General features: G+C 53.0%; 3 protein-coding genes across 8 annotated transcripts in view; 2 read left to right on the top strand and 1 right to left on the bottom strand.

The window, feature by feature from the left end:
- SETDB1 (SET domain bifurcated histone lysine methyltransferase 1) overlaps window positions 1-5,638 on the top strand; it is a 30,564-nt gene extending 24,926 nt beyond the window's left edge. For all 4 annotated transcript variants that reach the window (XM_040626783.1, XM_040626784.1, XM_040626781.1 and 1 more), the window contains exons 15-22: window positions 1,158-1,327; window positions 1,883-2,511; window positions 3,366-3,394; window positions 3,498-3,630; window positions 3,861-4,026; window positions 4,411-4,622; window positions 4,886-4,974; window positions 5,119-5,638. In XM_040626783.1, coding sequence (XP_040482717.1) covers window positions 1,158-1,327; window positions 1,883-2,511; window positions 3,366-3,394; window positions 3,498-3,630; window positions 3,861-4,026; window positions 4,411-4,622; window positions 4,886-4,974; window positions 5,119-5,236 — 1,546 coding nt within the window. In that variant the 3' untranslated portion in view covers window positions 5,237-5,638. The remainder of the gene's footprint in view (window positions 1-1,157; window positions 1,328-1,882; window positions 2,512-3,365; window positions 3,395-3,497; window positions 3,631-3,860; window positions 4,027-4,410; window positions 4,623-4,885; window positions 4,975-5,118) is intronic.
- A 179-nt stretch (window positions 5,639-5,817) lies between these two features.
- Window positions 5,818-14,935, bottom strand: CERS2 (ceramide synthase 2). 3 transcript variants are annotated; one of them, XM_040626786.1, is made up of 11 exons: window positions 14,917-14,935; window positions 9,571-9,744; window positions 9,035-9,152; window positions 8,726-8,844; window positions 8,453-8,510; window positions 8,297-8,347; window positions 8,002-8,094; window positions 7,680-7,808; window positions 7,378-7,484; window positions 7,095-7,248; window positions 5,818-6,915 (listed from the first exon to the last, which is right to left on the bottom strand). In XM_040626786.1, exons 2-11 carry the CDS (start codon window positions 9,741-9,743, stop codon window positions 6,775-6,777), a joined length of 1,143 nt encoding a protein of 380 aa, XP_040482720.1. In that variant the 5' UTR covers window position 9,744; window positions 14,917-14,935; the 3' UTR covers window positions 5,818-6,774. The 3 variants fall into 3 exon arrangements, with proteins under 3 accessions (XP_040482720.1, XP_040482719.1, XP_040482721.1); XM_040626785.1 differs by lacking the exon at window positions 14,917-14,935 and adding an exon at window positions 14,561-14,705; XM_040626787.1 differs by lacking the exon at window positions 14,917-14,935 and adding an exon at window positions 14,561-14,685 and having other exon boundaries at window positions 9,571-9,787.
- Window positions 13,061-15,341, top strand: LOC121101997 (translation initiation factor IF-2-like). Its single transcript, XM_040626714.1, has 3 exons — window positions 13,061-13,105; window positions 14,194-14,653; window positions 14,752-15,341. The coding sequence occupies exons 1-3, from the start codon at window positions 13,061-13,063 to the stop codon at window positions 15,339-15,341; spliced, it is 1,095 nt and encodes a 364-aa protein (XP_040482648.1).
- The last annotated feature ends 3,407 nt before the right edge of the window (window positions 15,342-18,748 follow it).

Genomic DNA, 18,748 nt, shown 5'->3' with positions numbered 1-18,748 from the left:
TTCAGGGACCTAACAAAGTTGTTTCTTGATACGGTGCTAGTTAACGTGGTGTGTTTTTGAAAATTCTTTGAGCTGTAGACATGTATGTGTACTTTCCTCTGTGTATGTTATGTTTTCATTGTTTTATTTTTGAGTAATCTCTACACTCAGTGTAGGGCTCAAACTCATGACCTCTGTGGTTGAGTCACATGCTCTACCCACTGAGCCAGCTGGGCACCCCACTTTCCAAGTTTCTTAAGGTTAAAAAAAAATCCTTATAGGGTGCTCCAAGGTTAGAATGGAGAATGTATATAACGCGTATTGGCATGATGCCAAACACAAAGTATATGTTCAGTGAATAGAAGCTGCTTTTACCATCTTTGTCCAAGAAGATAGGACCACTGTCAGCTCTCTAATTGTACTGGTGTCATCTTTCCAAAAGTAGATGTCTCCCAAATTTCCTTGTCAGGAAAATAAGTGAAATCCCAACACTGAACAAAGTAGATGGAGCGGAAAAATTGATACCTGAAAAGATCACAGTTTTCTCAGTACGACCGTTTGCTAGATCTCTCTAACTTTGATAGTTTATTTTTTCAATAGTTAATCTGTGCAGCTCCTTAAACTTGTTAGAATATGAGCTCCCTGAGAGGAAAGATGATGACTTTTTCCATTATTGACTTCCCAACGTGTGGAACAGCTCTTGGTGGTTAGTAAATGTTCACAGAATGAAAGAATGGAAAGTCAGCTATACCAGAATTTTTGTTCCAATTCCCCCTCTTTAGTCTCTTTCAGTATCTATTATATTGGTTTCTGCTTTTCTCACGTATCTTTATTTTCTATATCTCTTTCTATGAACTGATGTAGTCTGTGTACTATTTTAATGGATCTTAATCTGTATTCACATCAATTTGCTTCGCTTTTCTCCAGGTGTCAGGCATTCCGGTATTCACTGTTACTAGCTAGTGCTTTAAGAACCCGTATAAGTCACTTTTCCCCCTTCTGAATTATTTCCTTCGGCTCTATTCCCAAATGAATCCAAGGGCATAGACAGCAGTACATTCACTCACTTAGATCACTGTGTACTAAGTGTTGATACCTTACGAATTGTAACCGTTCTGTGGACTGAACGGATGCTCTAGTGATCATGTTATGATTGAGTTTATTGTCACTCCTCCCAGAGTTTATGAGTGTAACAAACGCTGCAAATGTGACCCACACATGTGCACAAACCGGTTGGTGCAGCATGGACTCCAGGTTCGGCTACAGCTATTCAAGACGCAAAACAAGGGCTGGGGTATCCGCTGCTTGGATGACATTGCCAAAGGCTCCTTTGTCTGTATTTATGCAGGTTGGTGATGAAACGAAAGAGTTCCCTCTGGGGTTAGGACACGGTGGGGAATTGAATCCGAAAGAAGCTGAACAGAGGAATAAAATGCTTGACATGTGAACTTGGGAGTAAGAGGAGGCCAGGATTTTCTTCCGTAAAGATCAGGACAAGTGATGTGCCTGTCCACGTGGACCAGGAGGGGACAAAGAGCTTTATAAGGACAAGAAGGAAAAGGGATAAAGTGGACATGAGGATTTTTCAGACAAGGGACATGGGAGCAGAGTCCAGTGTGTCATTTTCTCCCATGTCCCTCCACCCGGAGGCTTTTAGCATGGCTGCAAACACCCTTTTGAGAAACCAAGTAAAGAGGAAGATGGGATGGCAGAAAGGGCAGGCTTTAAAACTAGAGGAAAGCTGCCTGTCTCCTCATAGTTAAGACACTGAGGAGACGGGAGAGCCCATAGTGGAGGTGTTTTGACTGTGTGCTGGGGGGCTCGGTATTGCTGGCAGGACCCCCCTATACTTTCTGAAAGATCCTTATAACCATGGAAGGCCTTTGATCCTCTTCGTTCCCAGGCAAGATCCTGACAGATGACTTTGCAGACAAGGAGGGCCTGGAGATGGGTGATGAGTACTTTGCCAATCTGGACCATATCGAGAGCGTGGAGAACTTCAAGGAAGGATATGAGAGTGACGCCCCCTGTTCCTCTGACAGCAGCGGGGTGGACTTGAAAGACCAGGAAGATGGCAACAGTGGTACAGAGGATCCCGAGGAGTCCAATGATGACAGCTCTGATGACAACTTCTGTAAAGATGAGGACTTCAGCACCAGCTCCGTGTGGCGCAGCTATGCTACCCGGCGGCAGACCCGGGGCCAAAAGGAGAACGGACTGTCTGAGACAGCTTCCAAGGACTCCCGCCCCCCAGACCTTGGCCCCCCACATATTCCTGTCCCTCCAGTGATCCCTGTGGGTGGCTGCAATCCACCCTCCTCTGAAGAGACACCCAAGAACAAGGTGGCCTCATGGTTGAGCTGCAATAGTGTCAGTGATGGTGGCTTTGCCGACTCTGATAGCCGTTCATCCTTCAAGACTAGCGAAGGTGGGGAAGGCCGGGCTGGGGGAGGCCGAGGGGAGGCTGAGAAGGCCTCCACTTCAGGGCCGGGCTTCAAGGATGAGGGAGACATCAAGCAGGCAAAGAAAGAGGTAAGTGGTGGCAGGAAACTCGGAGAGCAGTGGCTTTTGGGTAACTTTGGTGTAGCAACTTAATGTGGCTTACCCTCGCTCCGCACGTGTAGTTTACGGGATGCATAGTTCTGTGGCAAACCGGATTATCTCCCCCCTCCGCCCAGCACATTCCTAGTGCTTAAAGAACCAAATTATTTTAAAATCGACCTGGCGAAGAAGTATCTGGTTCATTCCAAAGTAAAGGATTTATAAGGATTATTTAAAAGGGTTTTTTTTTAAGTGTTATTTCAAGTTTACAGCATTGATTTCAAATTATCTATAGCATTGCTATCTTTTGTTATACTTAAAAACCAAGAATTGAGGGGCACCTGGGTGGCTCAGTCAGTTGGGCATCTGACTCTTGATTTCAGCTCAGGTCATGATCTCGGGGTCATGATTGAGCCCCATGCTGGGCTCACGTCGGCTTGAGATTCTCTCGCGCTCTCCCTCTGCCCCCTGCCCCTGCTTGCACTCTCTAGCTCCATCTCTCTCAAACAAATAAATCCTTAGAGAAAAAACAATTGATTCTAGATTTTTATTGATGGTGAACCTTAGCACATGACAGGTGTAAACTGTCCCTTGTCCTTGTAAGATTCCACCATGTTTGCTTTGAACATCTTTTGCCCTGTCATTGGAAAGGGTTCGAAACCCCCTCTCGGGGTGTCCTGACGAGGACATGATTGTTCCTGTCACGCTGCAGGCAGTCTCTCTAGATAGCACACTTCTCATAAGCTGGTGTGTTTGGAGGTCACCTGAGATCAAGTCTTAATTGTTGCATTTGTTACCCAGGACCACTGAAAACATTTTAACCTTTCACTTGCTCTTTTTTCCAGGACCCCGATGACCGAAACAAGATGGCAATGTAAGAGCCTCTCTTTCTGACCTGTTTCCAGATCTGCCTTGTTTCAAGCCTATAAAAGAAACCCATAATCTGACCCCCCTCTCATTCCTTCCCCTCCCATTAGAGTTACTGAAAGCTCTCGAAATTACGGTTACAATCCTTCTCCCGTGAAGCTTGAAGGACTTCGCCGCCCACCTAGTAAGACTAGCATGCATCAGAGCCGACGACTCTTGGCCTCTGCTCAGCCCAACACTGACGTAAGCGACCTCTTCCTCCAGCTGTGCCTCACCTGTCAGGGCCTTAATGATAATTCCCAGCATACCCCTTGTTTCTTTGGCTTTGACTTCCTGCCTCCTTTTCTTTCAGCCAGCGTCTAATCTTTCCCTTGCTGTAGTCTTAGCCTCTTCTTGCCTAACTGTAGAAAGAGCAAGAACTCGAGTGGGTCCTTTCCGTTCACTTCCCTTCCTTCTCACCCTTCTGTCCCCAGGATGTCCTAACATTGTCCAGCAGCACAGAAAGCGAGGGGGAGAGTGGGACCAGCCGGAAGCCCGCCACTGGTCAGACTTCAGCCACAGCAGTGGATAGCGATGATATCCAGACCATCTCCTCTGGCTCCGAAGCAGATGACTTTGAGGACAAGAAGAACATGTCTGGTAGTCTGGAAGAATGTTGGGGGTAGTAGCAAGGAATCGTAGGAATGTTGGGATAGGGACTTTTTAAAAGAAGCTAAAGAAGAAAGAAAATATTCAGATCTTAAGAGTTGACGCATGTCTGGGAGGGTTCTAGGATTCCCAGCTCAGCTGTTAATGTTGTTCAACACATCCCCTTCCTCTCTCCTTTCACTTCCCCACTCTTTTCCCTCAGCTCCTTTACCCAGCAGATCTAATCCTGCTTGAAAAAACTGCCCATTCGGATCTTTGCTTTCAGGGTCACAGCTCATCAGTAGTCCTACAATGCAATGAGTGGGATGGAAATAGGGGTAGAAGGTCTAGTCATGAAGTGGGATGGGGCCTAACCCTGTTCTCCTTCCTGTCCAGGTCCGACAAAGCGCCAGGTGGCGGTAAAATCAACCCGAGGCTTTGCTCTTAAGTCAACCCATGGGATTGCCATTAAATCAACCAACATGGCATCCGTGGAAAAGGGGGAGAGTGCACCTGTTCGTAAGAACACACGCCAGTTCTACGATGGGGAAGAGTCTTGCTACATCATTGATGCCAAGCTCGAAGGCAACCTGGGCCGCTACCTCAACGTAAGAGCCCTCTACCTCCCCTGTAGATGCTGGATTATCCCACTGTCCTCAGATTTCTAGTTCTTCTAACACAACTACATAAACCTAACTTTACTTGTTAGAAATTCTTGATCTCTAGGATCTTAAAGAGGTAGGTTGCTTTCAGAACTTCTCCACTATGACGGGGGGATCAAATGGCATCATTTTTTGTCCAACTCATGCTCACCCCACAAAGCCGGGTTCTGTTTTCTCAGTTCTTACGGGTCCTGTCCTTAAACCCACAGCATAGCTGCAGCCCCAACCTGTTTGTCCAGAATGTCTTCGTGGACACTCACGATCTTCGCTTCCCCTGGGTGGCCTTCTTTGCCAGCAAGTAAGAGAGGGTCAGGGAGGGGATGATTGGGTAAGAGCAGCAGCCCAGGGTTGAGGAGGGGCACCCCCCCTACCTCGTGCTGCAGCTGCACTCGCACTTGGTGACTTGCTGCCTTCGCCACCCCGTCCCTGTCGTCCCGTCCAGGAGGATCCGGGCTGGCACAGAGCTCACTTGGGACTACAACTACGAGGTGGGCAGCGTGGAAGGCAAGGAGCTGCTCTGCTGCTGCGGGGCCATCGAGTGCAGGGGGCGTCTTCTCTAGAGGAGAGCCTTCTTCTGAGCTTTCCGAACCCTTCCTGAGCCATCCTTTCCTCAGGAACTGGGTCTTCCTGACTGTTCAACTCTGACCCCCACGTCTCCAGTCTAGCTCTCCCCCCAGCTCCTCGTAGATAGAAATGGGAGCACTGGATCCGGAGATCCCTTCCAATGTGGTGCTAGCAGGCAAGGTCCCTCTTCCACCTCCTAAAGCCAGGGGTGAGGAGAGGTCGCCACGCCGACCTGGGCCTGACATCCCTCAGTCCTCCCGTTACTCCTCCCTCCCAGACTCTGTTTGTTCAAGTGTTCATGCTTCTGACAGACTTTATTCCCAGAATGAGGGCTGTGTGTCTACCACCCTTGATTTGTATGGTTTCTTGAACGTCTTTTAACAAGATGTTAAAACAAAGCGTGATTTGATTTATCTTCCTCAGCCCCCATACTTCCAGTTCTGGGTCTTCCGGTGACAGAGGTATTTCTGGGACCCCATCCTTCCCAAGGGGCAGCTGTCATTAATCTTACACCTTCTCTACCTTCGCTGTTCTTATTTGCCGTGTGAAATTTTAAAAAGAAAACATTACATAACCATGAGGAAGACTACCTTAGTTTATTTAGTTGATCTCCCTTCTCAGTTCCTACTAGTCTCAGACACTTATTGCCATGTTTTACTTAATCTTTAATATATTTTAATTAAAAAAAAAAACCATTAACAGTACATTTTGGTCTGAAGTGGTCCCTCTGCTGAAATGCCAGGTACTAGCTTTAATTCTGGCTTTAAAACCAAAACACCGAATGTTTAATAAATAAAAATTAGAACTAGTTGCCATTCTATTCCAAACCAGCTAGCCTAGGGGATGAGGCCAGCGGAAGGAGGCAGTAAGATCTTGGACCTGTGATGACAGAGAGCTGGCAGAGAAATAACACGTAGACCATCCGAGCAGTCCCATTATGCCACTGCCCCGCCCCCTCCCTATCCCCCCACCTTTTTGGCAGAGGTAGGGTAAGGGTCATATGTACCCTCCTATACTCAATTCATTTGTGTCTCAGGAGGGAAAAAAGTTATAAAGCTCAGCTTTGGTTTCTGGCCCAAGTTAGGGAGCCTAGAAAGGTGAGCCTTGGTCCATCTTTGGCAGAATGAGGCCCACAGATGGGACAGTAAGGCACGACCCTGGCTCTGGAGGTCAGGGAGTCTGAGGCAAACAGCTAGGGCCAAATTCTGAAGAATAAGGAATGTGAGTTGTAACTGCCACCCCCAGAGCTGAGGCAGGGCCTCAAAAGCAATAGAAAGAACAACTTAGAAAATAGAGAGGAAAACAAGTCCATCCCCCTCTAATAAAGGATATACCAACCTCCCCACTACCTGGGGATAGGCTGGTTAGAGTTTGGTTAAAGGCAACTGGGTGACAAAGAAGCAGGGGTTGGGACATAGACCAACTCTCTCCTTGCTTTCTGCTTTCTTCCCCAGGGCTGAAAGTGGTCCTCTGGGGAGGACAGGCTAGTTCCTTGGCTTTATGCATTAATCTGAGGGGCAGCAGGGACAATGGTTCAGTCATTCTTACGATGGTTGTTACTGAGGACGGGGTGGCCATTGGCTAGGGGCCGGCTCTTTGCTCCTCCCCCGGCTACAGCCTCCTCCCCCTCTGAGCTCTCGGTTTCCTCCCGGTCGCTGCGTTCATCTTCTACCAGCTGTGAAAAGGGAAAAGAAGGGTTACGCGCTGTCCTCAAATGCTTAGGGAATGCCTCAGCAGGCTTGTCCTGCTGCCCCCGGGGCCCCACGGTAGTTTCTTAGCAGGACGCTTGCTGATACGCGAGGGAGCTGGGGCTGGTTCTGGAGTTGAAGGTGGTAGGGCCTCCAGAGCATTCACCTTTCCAGTTATGAATTTGTGGGCCATGCGCAGAATGAGGTAGGCCCAGAAGATATGCAGCAGCTGTAGCACCCCCATCATGGAGTTGAAGAAGTAGTAGCCGAAGAAGGCAGGATAGAGCTCCAGTGGGTAGACCACCGTGCAGTGTAAGATCCTGCAACGGGAAGGGAGACAGAACTATAAACACATGAAGGAGACGGTTGGGATGAGGACAGATAAATGAGGCGGGGAGAAGCAAGACTCCTGATTCCTTGAGGACAGGAGTATAGTCTGGCCTACTCACCAGAAGGGCAGGATGACCAGTCGGGTGATGATGAAGACAATGGCGAAGACGATGAAGATGTTGTTGCAGGTGTTTTTCCATCCCGCATAGTTAAACATCTTGGCTGACTGCACAGATAGCCCCCGTCCATCATCACGGGCTCCTGACTCTCCCACATACATTCATATATACACTGGCTCTGTGCCCCCGCCTCCTTGGTCCCAGGAATGTCAACCCGCCCCCACCACCCCCAAAAAAGGGAGAGGGACAGGAGAACCTGCACCAGAGTCTCTAGGTTTGAAGAAATGCCCAGGAAGCCTGACCTCTAGCAGGTAGTCGGAAGAGTCATGCAGAGCCATGATCAGAGTCCCTGCTCGGATGTAATTGGCAAACCAGGAGAAGCTGATGAGGATGATGGTAGCCACGTGGTGGATGATCTGTTCCTTGAAATCCTGCAGAAAAGATGCAGGCTCCAGGGGACTTTTTCCTGCTCCCCAGCCCCTACTCTAATCCTACTTCTCTCCCCTCCACTTAGTTCCCCTCAACCCATGGCTCCAGCCAAATACCCAGAAACCAAAGGGGAGGCTCTCCATCCCATGGCTTTGTTTTGGCTCCTACGCTTAATGGCACAGCTCCCTGACCCACCTTTCGCTTGACATCAGAGGCAATGCTGAAGAGCAGGGACCAGTAGAAAGAAAGTTCAATCATGTAGTACCAATACTGGGAAGGGATGGTGCTCTGGGAAAGAGGAGAGAAAGAGGTAAGGGACCGTGAACAACAGGACCCAAGGATCTCACTTGTCCAGCCCGGGGTGGTTTAGCACCATGACTCCAGTGCCTTCTGTCATGGCATCTCTTCACAAGGGTGTACATGTCCTAGTCTTGTCCACCCTGCTTCTCTTAATCACCCCAGAGAAGGAGTCCAGAACCCCATCTCATACCTGTATGGGATATCCCTCCCAAACCTTCTTCATGTCATAGAACCAGGGTTTCTGCAGAGAGACGGAGAGAGGTTAAAAGAGGAGAGACCCACATTCTCTGGCCTCACACCACCTCGACAGAGAACCTGCTCCCATCTCCCAGAGGCCCCCACTCACATCCACGATGACGGCCATGCCAGCAATGAAAGCAATCAGGTAAAAAGTGAATCTCCAGCTGGAAAAGGAAGCAGAAAGGACTAGGAGAGTGGCTGGGAGAGTGGCACAGCCCTCCCAACACTCCCAGATGCTCCCAGATACCCTCCCTCTCAAGAATATCGTGAACAACCAAATTCACCTCCTCACCTAGGCACACCTCCTCCCTGCATACATCCGTGGCCCACCCCTCCCCGCAATACATCAGACCTTCCTCTGCCACCCAGCCTCCCCTACCTGGCTTCTCGGAACTTCTTGAGGAGACTGGGCCGGTCCTGGTTGCGGCGGCGGCGGAACCAGCGCTCTACCTGGCGGCCAGAGAGCCCACTCTGCCGTGACAAGAGCTCTACCTCTGCCTGGGTGAGGTGAAGAAGCCCATCACGTTCAGCTTTGGAACTCGACAGCACCCCCGTCCTCCCGCCACCGCCTCCCAGCAAGAACCTAGGTCAGCAGACTGCCCTCTCGTCTCTTCACCACCAGGGCTGGCATCGCAACCGTGCCCTCCCCATCAGCACCGACTCCCAAGGCAGGGCCTGCGGCTCACACCTGTTTGGGCTGCTTGCCACTGGTCAGGTAGAAATGCTCCAAGGTGGGGTTAGGTGGTGCCCGCAGCCGAGTTTTCTCCTTTACGTTCAGGAGGGCAGCCAGTGGTGTAGCCACGTAACTGAGGAAGGGATAGGAGTGAGAAAGGTCTCTCTCTTTTAAAGCACCTCAGCCTCTTGGTAGCCCCTAAGCAGGAAGGGGAAAGGATTGCAGGCTCAGGCAACTTTATCCTGGGCCTCAGTTTCCCGACAACCCCCTCTTTGGCCTCCTTGGGCTGCCCAAAAATGACAAAGCTGCCTGTGTTCAGTAGGGACCAGGCGGGTGGAGAGGGAGAACAAATAACCATTGAAGGAAAGGGCCTGGGGGTGCCGAGCCCTCGGGAAGACAATGCTGCGTTCAGTGGGGGGCACATGGTAGGCAGGGATCTGGGTAGCCCGAAGAGCAAGGTCCGGGACCAATTAAACAGCAACAGACAAACTTGAAGTGCAAGAAACTGGCTGGCGGCCCGGGAAGGCATGGGGGAAGGCTGGTATGCTCACAGCTCAAAGAAGTATCGAACGATGAGGAAGAGCAATGCCAGGGGTAGTGTGATATAGAGGTCTGAGGCTTTGGCGTAGACACGTCCATCCCGGTCTTCTAGGTCAGCCCAAGTTAAGTTCACGGGCAGCCACAGCCGTTCCCACCAGAAGTAGTCATACAAGGTCTGGAGCATCCTGAGTGAGGAGGGGGGAAGGCAGAGGGCATCACAGGGGGCAGCTATGGGGGAAGAGAAAGATGAAAGTTTCCATGGTGTGACAAAGGAGCAGGGGACAGAGACTCAAGCCCTGGTGTCTGGTCCTGGCCACATGGCCTTGGACAAACCAGCTTCCTGGCCTGTAATATGGTGGCTTTCCAGTTCTAACGTTTACCGTTTATCACCTGAAGATGATGCTGATGACCCCCAGGAGCCCCAATTCTCTAGAACTAAGAACTTCGGGGTCTCCCCATCATTTTGCTACCCCAGCACGGAGGACAGGCAGGATCTGGTCCTCGTCGTTGTAACCAGCAATCTGAGTAAAGTGGGAGGCATCTTCTCCTCCCCCCACCCCCACTCTCCAGCTACCCCCTCCATCCCTCAAGCCAACCCACGCCTGGAAGCTTCCTTGCCGAGGAAGCCCAAAAACAGATTGCAGAGCTAAGGCAAACCCTCACTGCTCCTTCCTTACAACCCATCTGGGCAGCAGGTCCCTAGGGAAAAGTAAGAGGACAGAGTAAAGCAAAATTATGTCCCTAAAGGCTGCTGAGCTCCAGAACAATCAGCGAACATCAAACTATTCCACACCAGATCCGCACCCCCTGCTGAGCCGTCCAATCCCTGCACACGAGGCAGAAGAACTATCTGAAGCCTCTTTTCAGAAACAAAGTGAAGGCAAGGCTGCAAAGAATCAGGGATGGGGGGCGAGACAATGGAGACAGAAGACCAAGACATCTGGTGCAACTAGGAGCTATTTCTCATTAAGGCTCATCCAGAAAACAGTAACTAGTCTGCAGATGAACACCTATCACAAAGCCTCTCAGCTCAGGGAAAAGCTGCTGCTTCCCGCCCCCACCCCACCCCCCTTCCTTCCCCTGGAAGGAAAGGGTCCACAGGGAGGTAGGGACCAACCAGCAGCCACTTGGATACTGGAATGAGGGAGGTACAGACCTCCTTTGAGGTATCCTCTAGAGCCATTGTCAGTGGCTCCAAGGGGAACAGCAGCTGCTGGGAGCTGAGAGAAGCAGCAGGATGGTCCTACAGAGTCGGTGATGCCAGTACCAACAGAATGCCTGGCAGTCCTAGGACTCGGCAACTCACGCCAGTGGACAACAAGGGCAGAAGTTTCTGGGCCCCCTAGCCCTCGTCCTCTCAGGAGGGAGGAGACGTGCTGGTATTCAGGCTGGCTTGGAACTAAAAGCTGACACAGAAGGAAGGTGGTCTCCTCCCACCCGGAGGGAAGAAAGTGGGGAGATTGTGAACTGGAGACCAATTGGTGCCACCGGCTGAGGGCTGATCAGATCTCAGCTGAGCGGGGCTGGTCCTCGGGCCTGCGCTGCCGATGGCTCCGCCCTCACCCACCACAGAAGCACTTGCGAAATCCCTCTCAGCCTGTCACGGGTCAGTATTCCAGCTCAAGGACTTTACCCTCTTGTCCCCACTCCTGGTCACTGCTCTTAGATGAAGTCAGAGGTCAGCACTGACAATAAAGGAGCTTCAGCTCCACCTTCCCCAGTAACACTCAGACACACACACTCTCCAGGCCTCAGCTCCTGAGGGCACTGCCCCTTCCCCCTCTACCTTAGCCAGAATAAATATTTAATTAGTTAAAGAGATGGAAGCCTTTTGAACTGAACAAAATTAAACATAATTCTCCACAGTGGAACTTTCCCCACACAACCATGTGCACAACACACTTTTTTCGTAGAGAAAAAATAGAGAAAATTTAGTAGATAAGGAAAAGACAGAATGGCTAGATGTGCTGGCATGCCTCTGGCTCCTCCTCCCCCCTTTTTAGCTTAGCTAGATTGGAGGTGGGGAAAGTTATCTCACGCGACCCCCGACTTCCCAGACTTCCATGTCTCTTGGAGCCCACCTTGTCGTCCACTGAGATCTAAAGCCAAAAGTACAGAGAGGCCTGGATATCGGGCCCCATCCCCACCCTGGTCAGTGGAAACTAGCAGGAAGTTTCTCGGTCAGGGACATTTTGAGGATTAAAGATTCAGAGGGCTGGCTGGGGTCCCAGAGGGTGTGAGTGGGGCCTCTCCCTGGCTCCTGGGGCCCGGGCATGTCTTCTCCCAGTCTATACCTACAAAGAAGGTGAGGAGCTGGGGAAGTTAGCAGAAAAAGAGTCAGAGAGTGGCCAAGGGCAAGCACCATGATAGTGCAATTATCTCAACCCCAAGACACGATGACACCTATCCCCTTCCCATCCCAAGCAGGGACAGCCAGAGAACATGGTGTGTCGGGAGCTCAGAAATGCAGATTGATGGGGGCTCTCTCACACCTGGGTTGCAGGCTTTCTGTGACCGCAGCCCTCCCTTGCTGCCCAGTACTTCCATTAGCAGAGTAAAGCTACCCCATCCCTGACCACCCCTCCCCACCCCCAGGGCCTAGCCCAGCAGGGAGAGGCACCAGATTCAGCAGGGTCAGGGCTTCTGACTCAACATGGGGGGCAGGGCGGGCAGGACAACAGGGGCTCCCAGCAGCCTGGCTTACACATCCCCACAGAACCAAGAGGTCTGCTCCAAGGCAGCCCTGGTGGCTTCATCAGCACACCAAGCCAAGCACGGAATCCCATACAAAAGGCTGGGGCAAGAAGAAGCGATGTGAACTCGGCATAGGGAGACAACACTGCTTTTCTGGCCAGTTGGCCCTCGGGGTAGATATCTGATTTTCTGATGGAGAAATCACACCTACAGATATTTTCCCATCACAGAATTTACTCACCCCACACATGAAGAGTCAACAGAGTGTGTGTATCTGTTTGCCTGTCTCTCTCTCTCTCTCTCTCTCTCTCTCACACACACACACACACCTGCCTCAGAGACACAGACGCCACTCTCTGAGGCACAGGCTGGAGAGGGGCCAGCAGAGCAGGGATTTCATGGGCATTGGATTACCAGGAACTTGACTAGGGCGCGGCCCAGCCCCCACCCTTCGCCCCACTTCTGACTGACCCCTCCCAAACTCTCAGAGATGGATGTAAAGTGGGCAGCGGGTCCCCATGGGGGCTTATACACCCAGAATGCTGAGAGGACACAAGTTTGAGTCCGTGAGGAAGGGATCTCACAGACTCAATGTGAAAAGGGTCCTGCTGGCCCTCAGACCTTGAAGAAATAATTAAGGAAAATAGGATCAGCAAAGGAGGAGAGACTGACAAACGCAGGGTCCCACAGGCTCCCAGCTGCCACCGAAGTCTGAGGGACTACAAAAAAAAGTGGGAGGATCCGAGGAGTCTTCTTGTTGAAAACTTTCTTTTAGCAACCGCACGTCAAGAACTAGAAGGCGGCAGTATGGATGAAGCCAACAGGAGGTGTGTCATTGCTCCAGGCGGCAGTGTAGGTCCCCAAATTTAGCTTGTCTGGGCTGCCCCTCTGGAGGCCCCAACACACCCAAATACTGCATGTGACTAGAGCCTCCAGGGGCAGGGAGAGGCCAACAGGTTAAAGAGGCGGGGGGCGGGGGGGCAGTGCTGAAGAGCACAGTAAAGGATCCGCAGGCCGGCAGGCCAGTGGCCAGGGACGGGGGAGAGGGGGAAAGCTGGCCAGAGGCCCCAGTGAAGGGAGCGGCCTGTGGGGTACCAAGGGAGACAAGGAACTCTCTCTTTAGAACAGAGAGTCTGTGCAGGTCACTTTATGATTAGGGCCAGGCCCAGAGGGACAAGGCTGCAGACAAGTCCTTATCCCTAAGAGCCCCATCACAAGTGCAGTCAGCCACCCACATTAAGACCCAGTCACCTGGACTTTGGTATGGGACAGCGACCCCTCCAGCACACAGATGTGGGAGTGACTGCCTGCTGGAGGCCTTCCCAGATTCATTTCTCAGTGAAGAGGGGCTCACTCCGTTCCTCAGGATCCTCAGAACACCCTGAGTACTGGGTCCAGCAACTCAGGTAACTAAGCCCGGGTTTTGATGCCAGGAGCCTGGCTTGGGGAGAGAGAAACCCCCAAGCTGAGGCCCAATATTAATGGCACACACCGGCAATTAACCTACTTGCCAGAGAGCCTCCAGGCCGGTAATTAACAAGCTGTGGCCCAGAAAACCAGTTTCACCAGCAGCTTTCCCCCTCCCCACCCCAGCCACACACACACCCCATAACGGTATAGGAGCCTTAGCCTTGGGGGGCCGGGGCAGACACTCAGAGCCACTCCTTCCTGCTTCCCGTTAAGCACATGGACGCCCTGACCGCGCTCCCGGAGTGGGCACTGTGGGCCGGTCCGAAGCAGCAGCCCCAGGACCCTCCCCGCCCTCCCACTCCAGCCACGGGGCCGGTGCAGGCCAGGAGCGACGCCGCGGGCCCACTGCCAGGCGGAGGCTCTCGCGCAAATGGTCACCAAGCTCTTCTCCCCAACAAAGGGGGCGCCTGTGGCTCGGGCCCTCCGCGAGCGGCCCCGGGCCCCGACCTCCCAGCCCTACCTGTTGCCAGGAGGGCTCGCTTCTGCGGGCTCCGAGCGGCGCGCCCCACAACGCCGAGGCGCCCGGCCAGCCTGCCCTCGGGCGGCGCTGGGGGCCCGGCCGCTCCCGCGAGGCGCTCCAGACCGCCCTCCCCCAGGCCCGCCGCCATGAGCGCGCCCGGCACAGGCCCCCGAGCCCGCGGCCGGCCCCCCGCCCGGCCGCCCAGAGCCCGGGCCCCGGGCCCCCTGCCCTTGTCGCCCCCCGCGCCCTCCGCAGCCGGGCCCTCTCCGCGGAGCCGCGTCGGAGCGGCCCCCACTTCTCCCAACTTTTCCGCGGCCGCTCCCCGCCCCACCCCTGCGCGCAGCGCCCGCGGCTCCCAAGCCTGGGTCCCGACTCACTCGGCGGCAGCGGCTTCGCGGAGCTGGCCGGGCCGGGAGCCGCTGCTCCGTCTCTCTGGCGTCCGCGCTCCGGGCCCCCTCCGGACTGGCTCGGCCCGCTCCTCTCCTCCCCCTTCCGCCCGCCCGCCCGCCGCTCGCTCCCTCCTTCCTCCTCCGCCCGCCGAGCCCAGCCGAGCCGCGTCCGAGCCCAGCCCGGGAGAGCAAGGCCGCGAGCGGCCCGGGAGCCGGGAGACTGGGCGTGGGCCTGCGGACGGCGACGGCAGGGGAGAGCAGGGAGGGCGGCGCGGCCCGGACCTCCGCGCCCAGCCCCCGCTCCCTGCCGCCGCCCCTTGCCCGGCCCGGGGACCCGCGCCCACCGTCGCCTCGGCACCCGGAGAAGCCCCCGAGGAGGGAAGGCGGCGGCCCCTCTGGGCTCTCCGTGGCCCTCGGGGACAGACCCGCGAGACGCCCGGGGCTTCCGGGCGAGGAGCGGCCGAGCGCCTGCCCTTCCCGCCCGCCCCCACTGCGGTCGGTTCCCCGGCGCGACCGCGACCGATTGCCACACTTCCCACCTCGAGCCCCACTGCGCGGCGGAGGGAGGAAGGCGCCCGGGCCTCGGGCGAGCGAAGCCTGGGGATGTCCCTTCCGAGTGCGGGGCGCCCAGGCCGAGCGCCTCTCCGGCCGACCCAGGCAGCAGACCCTCGTGATTCCATTGCCCTTCCCTGCGCGGAGCCCGCGGCCCCTGCGAGGTCCCCCACTGCATCCCCGCCATAAAACCCAGGTTTCCACCCAAGAGCCGTGAAACCCACCCTCAGTGGCACACCTATCCCGCTATAGTAGTCTGAAAGAGCCAACCCTCAACTTTTGTTTTGTAAAATGTATTTGAGCTTGCCATCTACACTGTTTTTCCCTCTTCCAGTTCATATTTTTAAGATGTCTTTCCCTTAGTCTGGTAAAATCGACGTTTCAGGAAGATGTGACATGTTTATCCCAGAAAGCTGACCTCGACTCCTAGCACGGACATAATGCGGCTGGCTAGGCCGCGTTTGTAGGTTCGTTTAGAAAGAGAGCTAGCGCTTACTCCACGTAGAAATAACTTCGTTTTTTACCTCGATGAAATGTTGCTGTTTTTATCCTGTCCAGTTAGAACCTCTGCCGTAGCTTCTTCCCTGGTCTATCTAGTCAAGTTCAGGTGTTTTGATAGCTGTCTCAGGAAGGAGAGTGACCTACCTATTTCCAGTTGAGAACTTGGCCCTCACCTAAGGCTCTTTCTGGAGAGAGAGAGAAGCAGAAGTCGCCTGATTTCCAAGCTATTTGTTCATTTGCTCTCTGCAGCAGGACCCTCAGCCCACTCATTCCTACCAGTGGAGAAATGAGAATTATTGGCCCAACCCCTAGCCCATCTTCCCCCAGACCAGCCCCCAGGGGCCTCTTCTGCCTTTTTAGCCCAACCTGCCTGAATTTACAGTTCCCAGCAAGTCCTCCAGCCCTGTTTTCCTTTCCCCCCGGGCTGAATTCCTCCCTGATTAGCCCTGCTTACATCTTCTTACTTCTCTGTAACCCTCTCTCTCCACCTTCCAATCCAAAGTTCCCTCTACCTTTCCTGAGAGTCCTCCCCAGATTCCTCTCTGCTACATACCCACACACCCTTTTCCAGAAGGGTTCAGTGTCTCTACTTCGATTCCAGCTAATCTTCGGGTCCCTCTCTAACTCCTCACGCCTTTGTACTATTTGGTTCCTTTCCTTTAGCTTCTGAGCCCTTTCCTCAAGCAGTTTTCCCAGATGCCAAGTTTCTTCAAGGTCCCCACAAGACTTTACATGATTCCTTAGAGGACTGAAGACCGTTTAACTTTTTTTAAGATAGCAGTGGGCAGGGGAAGTTTGGGGGCAGAAGCTGGATAGTCAAGGCCTGAGAAACAAAGATAAGAGCGTGTACCTCCCCCAGCAGACAAAAGAGAAGGTGGATGGAGAAGGGAAAGTGGCTTCAGGAAGCATTAGAATGATGCTACCAGTTCTGTCAACATACTTAGGACAGAAGCGCACGTCTGCTACACACACACACACACACACACACACACACACACTCCCTGCCTCAGCTGGACCAGGAGATTTTGATCACCACCTTTCTGACCCATCCCCCCAGTGCTCAGGGCAGGCATGGCCACACCCACAGTGCCCCAAGCTGCCTGCCTTGCTGTGACTCACTTCCTCTGTATGGGCTGCTGAGATGGCCTGAAGCAGAGGACACCACCAGGCCTTCAGGCTGGGATTTAAGTATCTGCGCAGGCTTCAAGGACAGGGAAAGGCATGGAACCCAGCTGAGGAAGTCAGCTTGACCCAGGTCAGCCTGGCTCATGCAACACAGAAGCCTATTCGGGTAAAGGAGTAGAGCACGGCTACCATGTGAGCCGAGGAATGCAGGTGCCAGGAGTTCTGGGGAGAAAAAGTTTCATAACTAGAGAATAATAGCCGGGAGGAATTTCTGTGTGTTCTGAAATCATGCAATGCAAGATTTTGCAGAAAAGCAATATGGAGTTGGAGTTGAACCCATATTCATGAGTCAACGGCTGAGGTTCTATGTATTACTGCCTGTCCCCTATATATTCCACTAAGACGGACCCCAAATCAGCTATGCCCTCATCTAAGTAATGAAGAAAGCACAGGAGAAGTTAGGAGACCTGGATCTGGTTCCGACACCGTGGCCCTTGGGAAGTCACTCCGCCTCCTGAGACAGTAATAAGAGGGTGGTAGACCTGTCATCTCCAAGAACCCCTCCAACTCTGAAATTCTAAAATTTAGAGCACAGAGGTGAAAGGTGATGAGTGAATTTGAAAACAGCCTCAATCTGGCCCTGGACTTGAACAAAACAAAACGCCGGGACACAAGGAGTGAGATTCCACCAAGTTTCAGTACAGCAGCTGTAAATGCATCACACATACTCCCTCCTCACGCTCCTGGACCACAAGGATTACTCCTGCCATGCGGCTGCGGTTCTGCCCGCCTCCTTCAAATGCAGGATTCAGCCTTGCTGATCCGACAGGAATCCCTCACAGAAGTTCAGACTGGGGAAGTAAGAGCCCTTCCTCTCTCCCTCCATGCCCTCTAAGCTTACGTGGAATGTGTGCCCAGAATGGACTCTGAGGGTAGGGAAGTCCAAAGGCATGGGACTGGGGTCGTGAAGACACTGTATTGGGGTAACACAGCCTAGGAAGTCTCCTGCAAGTGTCTTGAGGTCTCGGTGTGGGCGTGGGTCCCTTGAGTAGGTGTCTTCCTGAGGTCCTTCTTCTGACCATGCCTGCCCGCCAGGTCCATCTAGGAACCTGATGTCCTCCAGAGACTGCACTTCCCAACAAGTGCTCAAAGGGAGCCCCTGGATATCTGTGGGAGGAACCAGAGCCTTGGAGACCTCAAGTGGACACTAGGGGGCTCCCGGCTCTAGGTAGCTTCTAATGCCCTCCTGTGGCCAGATTGAAGATTGGCAAGATAGAAGTTGCAGAAGAGAGCCAAGTCTGGACTCCATAGGGAGACAAGTTAACAGTAAGTTATCATTATAAAATAACATTGTATCAATATTTATTGTTATATGTGAGTTAACATTTTGACATGTGTACCTACTAGTCTGTACAGAGCACTCTTCTAAAGTGTTCTACAGGGGCGCCGGGGTGGCTCAGTCGGTTAAGCATCTGCTTTTGGTTCAGGTCATGATCCCAGGGTCGTGGGATCAAGCCCTACATCGGGCTTCCTGCTCAGCGGGGAGCCTGCCTCTCCCTCTCCCTCTGCCTGCCGCTCCCCCTGTTTATGCATGCTCTCTCTCTCTCTCTGCCAAATAAGTAAATCTTAAAAAAATACAGTGCTCTACGTGTATTTATTTAATTCTCACAATAGCTTATAATATAAACACTATTATTATCTCTGTTTTGAAAAAGAGGAAACTGAGCACAGAAAGGTTGAGGTAGGGGCGCCTGGGTGGCTCAGTCAGTTAAGCATCTGCCTTCGGCTCAGGTCATGATCCCAGGGTCCTTCGATTGAGTCCTGCATCAGGCTCCTTTTCGGTAGGGAGTCTGCTTCTCCCTCTGCCGCTCCCCCTGCTTGTTCTCTCTCTGTCTCTGACAAATAAATAAATAAAATCGTAGAAGAAGAAGGAGGAGGAGGAGGAGGGGGAGGAGGGGGAGGAGGGGGAGGAGGAGAAAAAAGAAACACTGAGGTCAT

This window comes from Ursus maritimus, unplaced genomic scaffold, assembly GCF_017311325.1.
Source record: "Ursus maritimus isolate PB19 unplaced genomic scaffold, ASM1731132v1 scaffold_12, whole genome shotgun sequence".
In the NCBI taxonomy this organism is placed as follows: Eukaryota; Metazoa; Chordata; class Mammalia; order Carnivora; family Ursidae; genus Ursus; species Ursus maritimus.
This window is presented reverse-complemented; position numbering and strand designations above follow the sequence as displayed.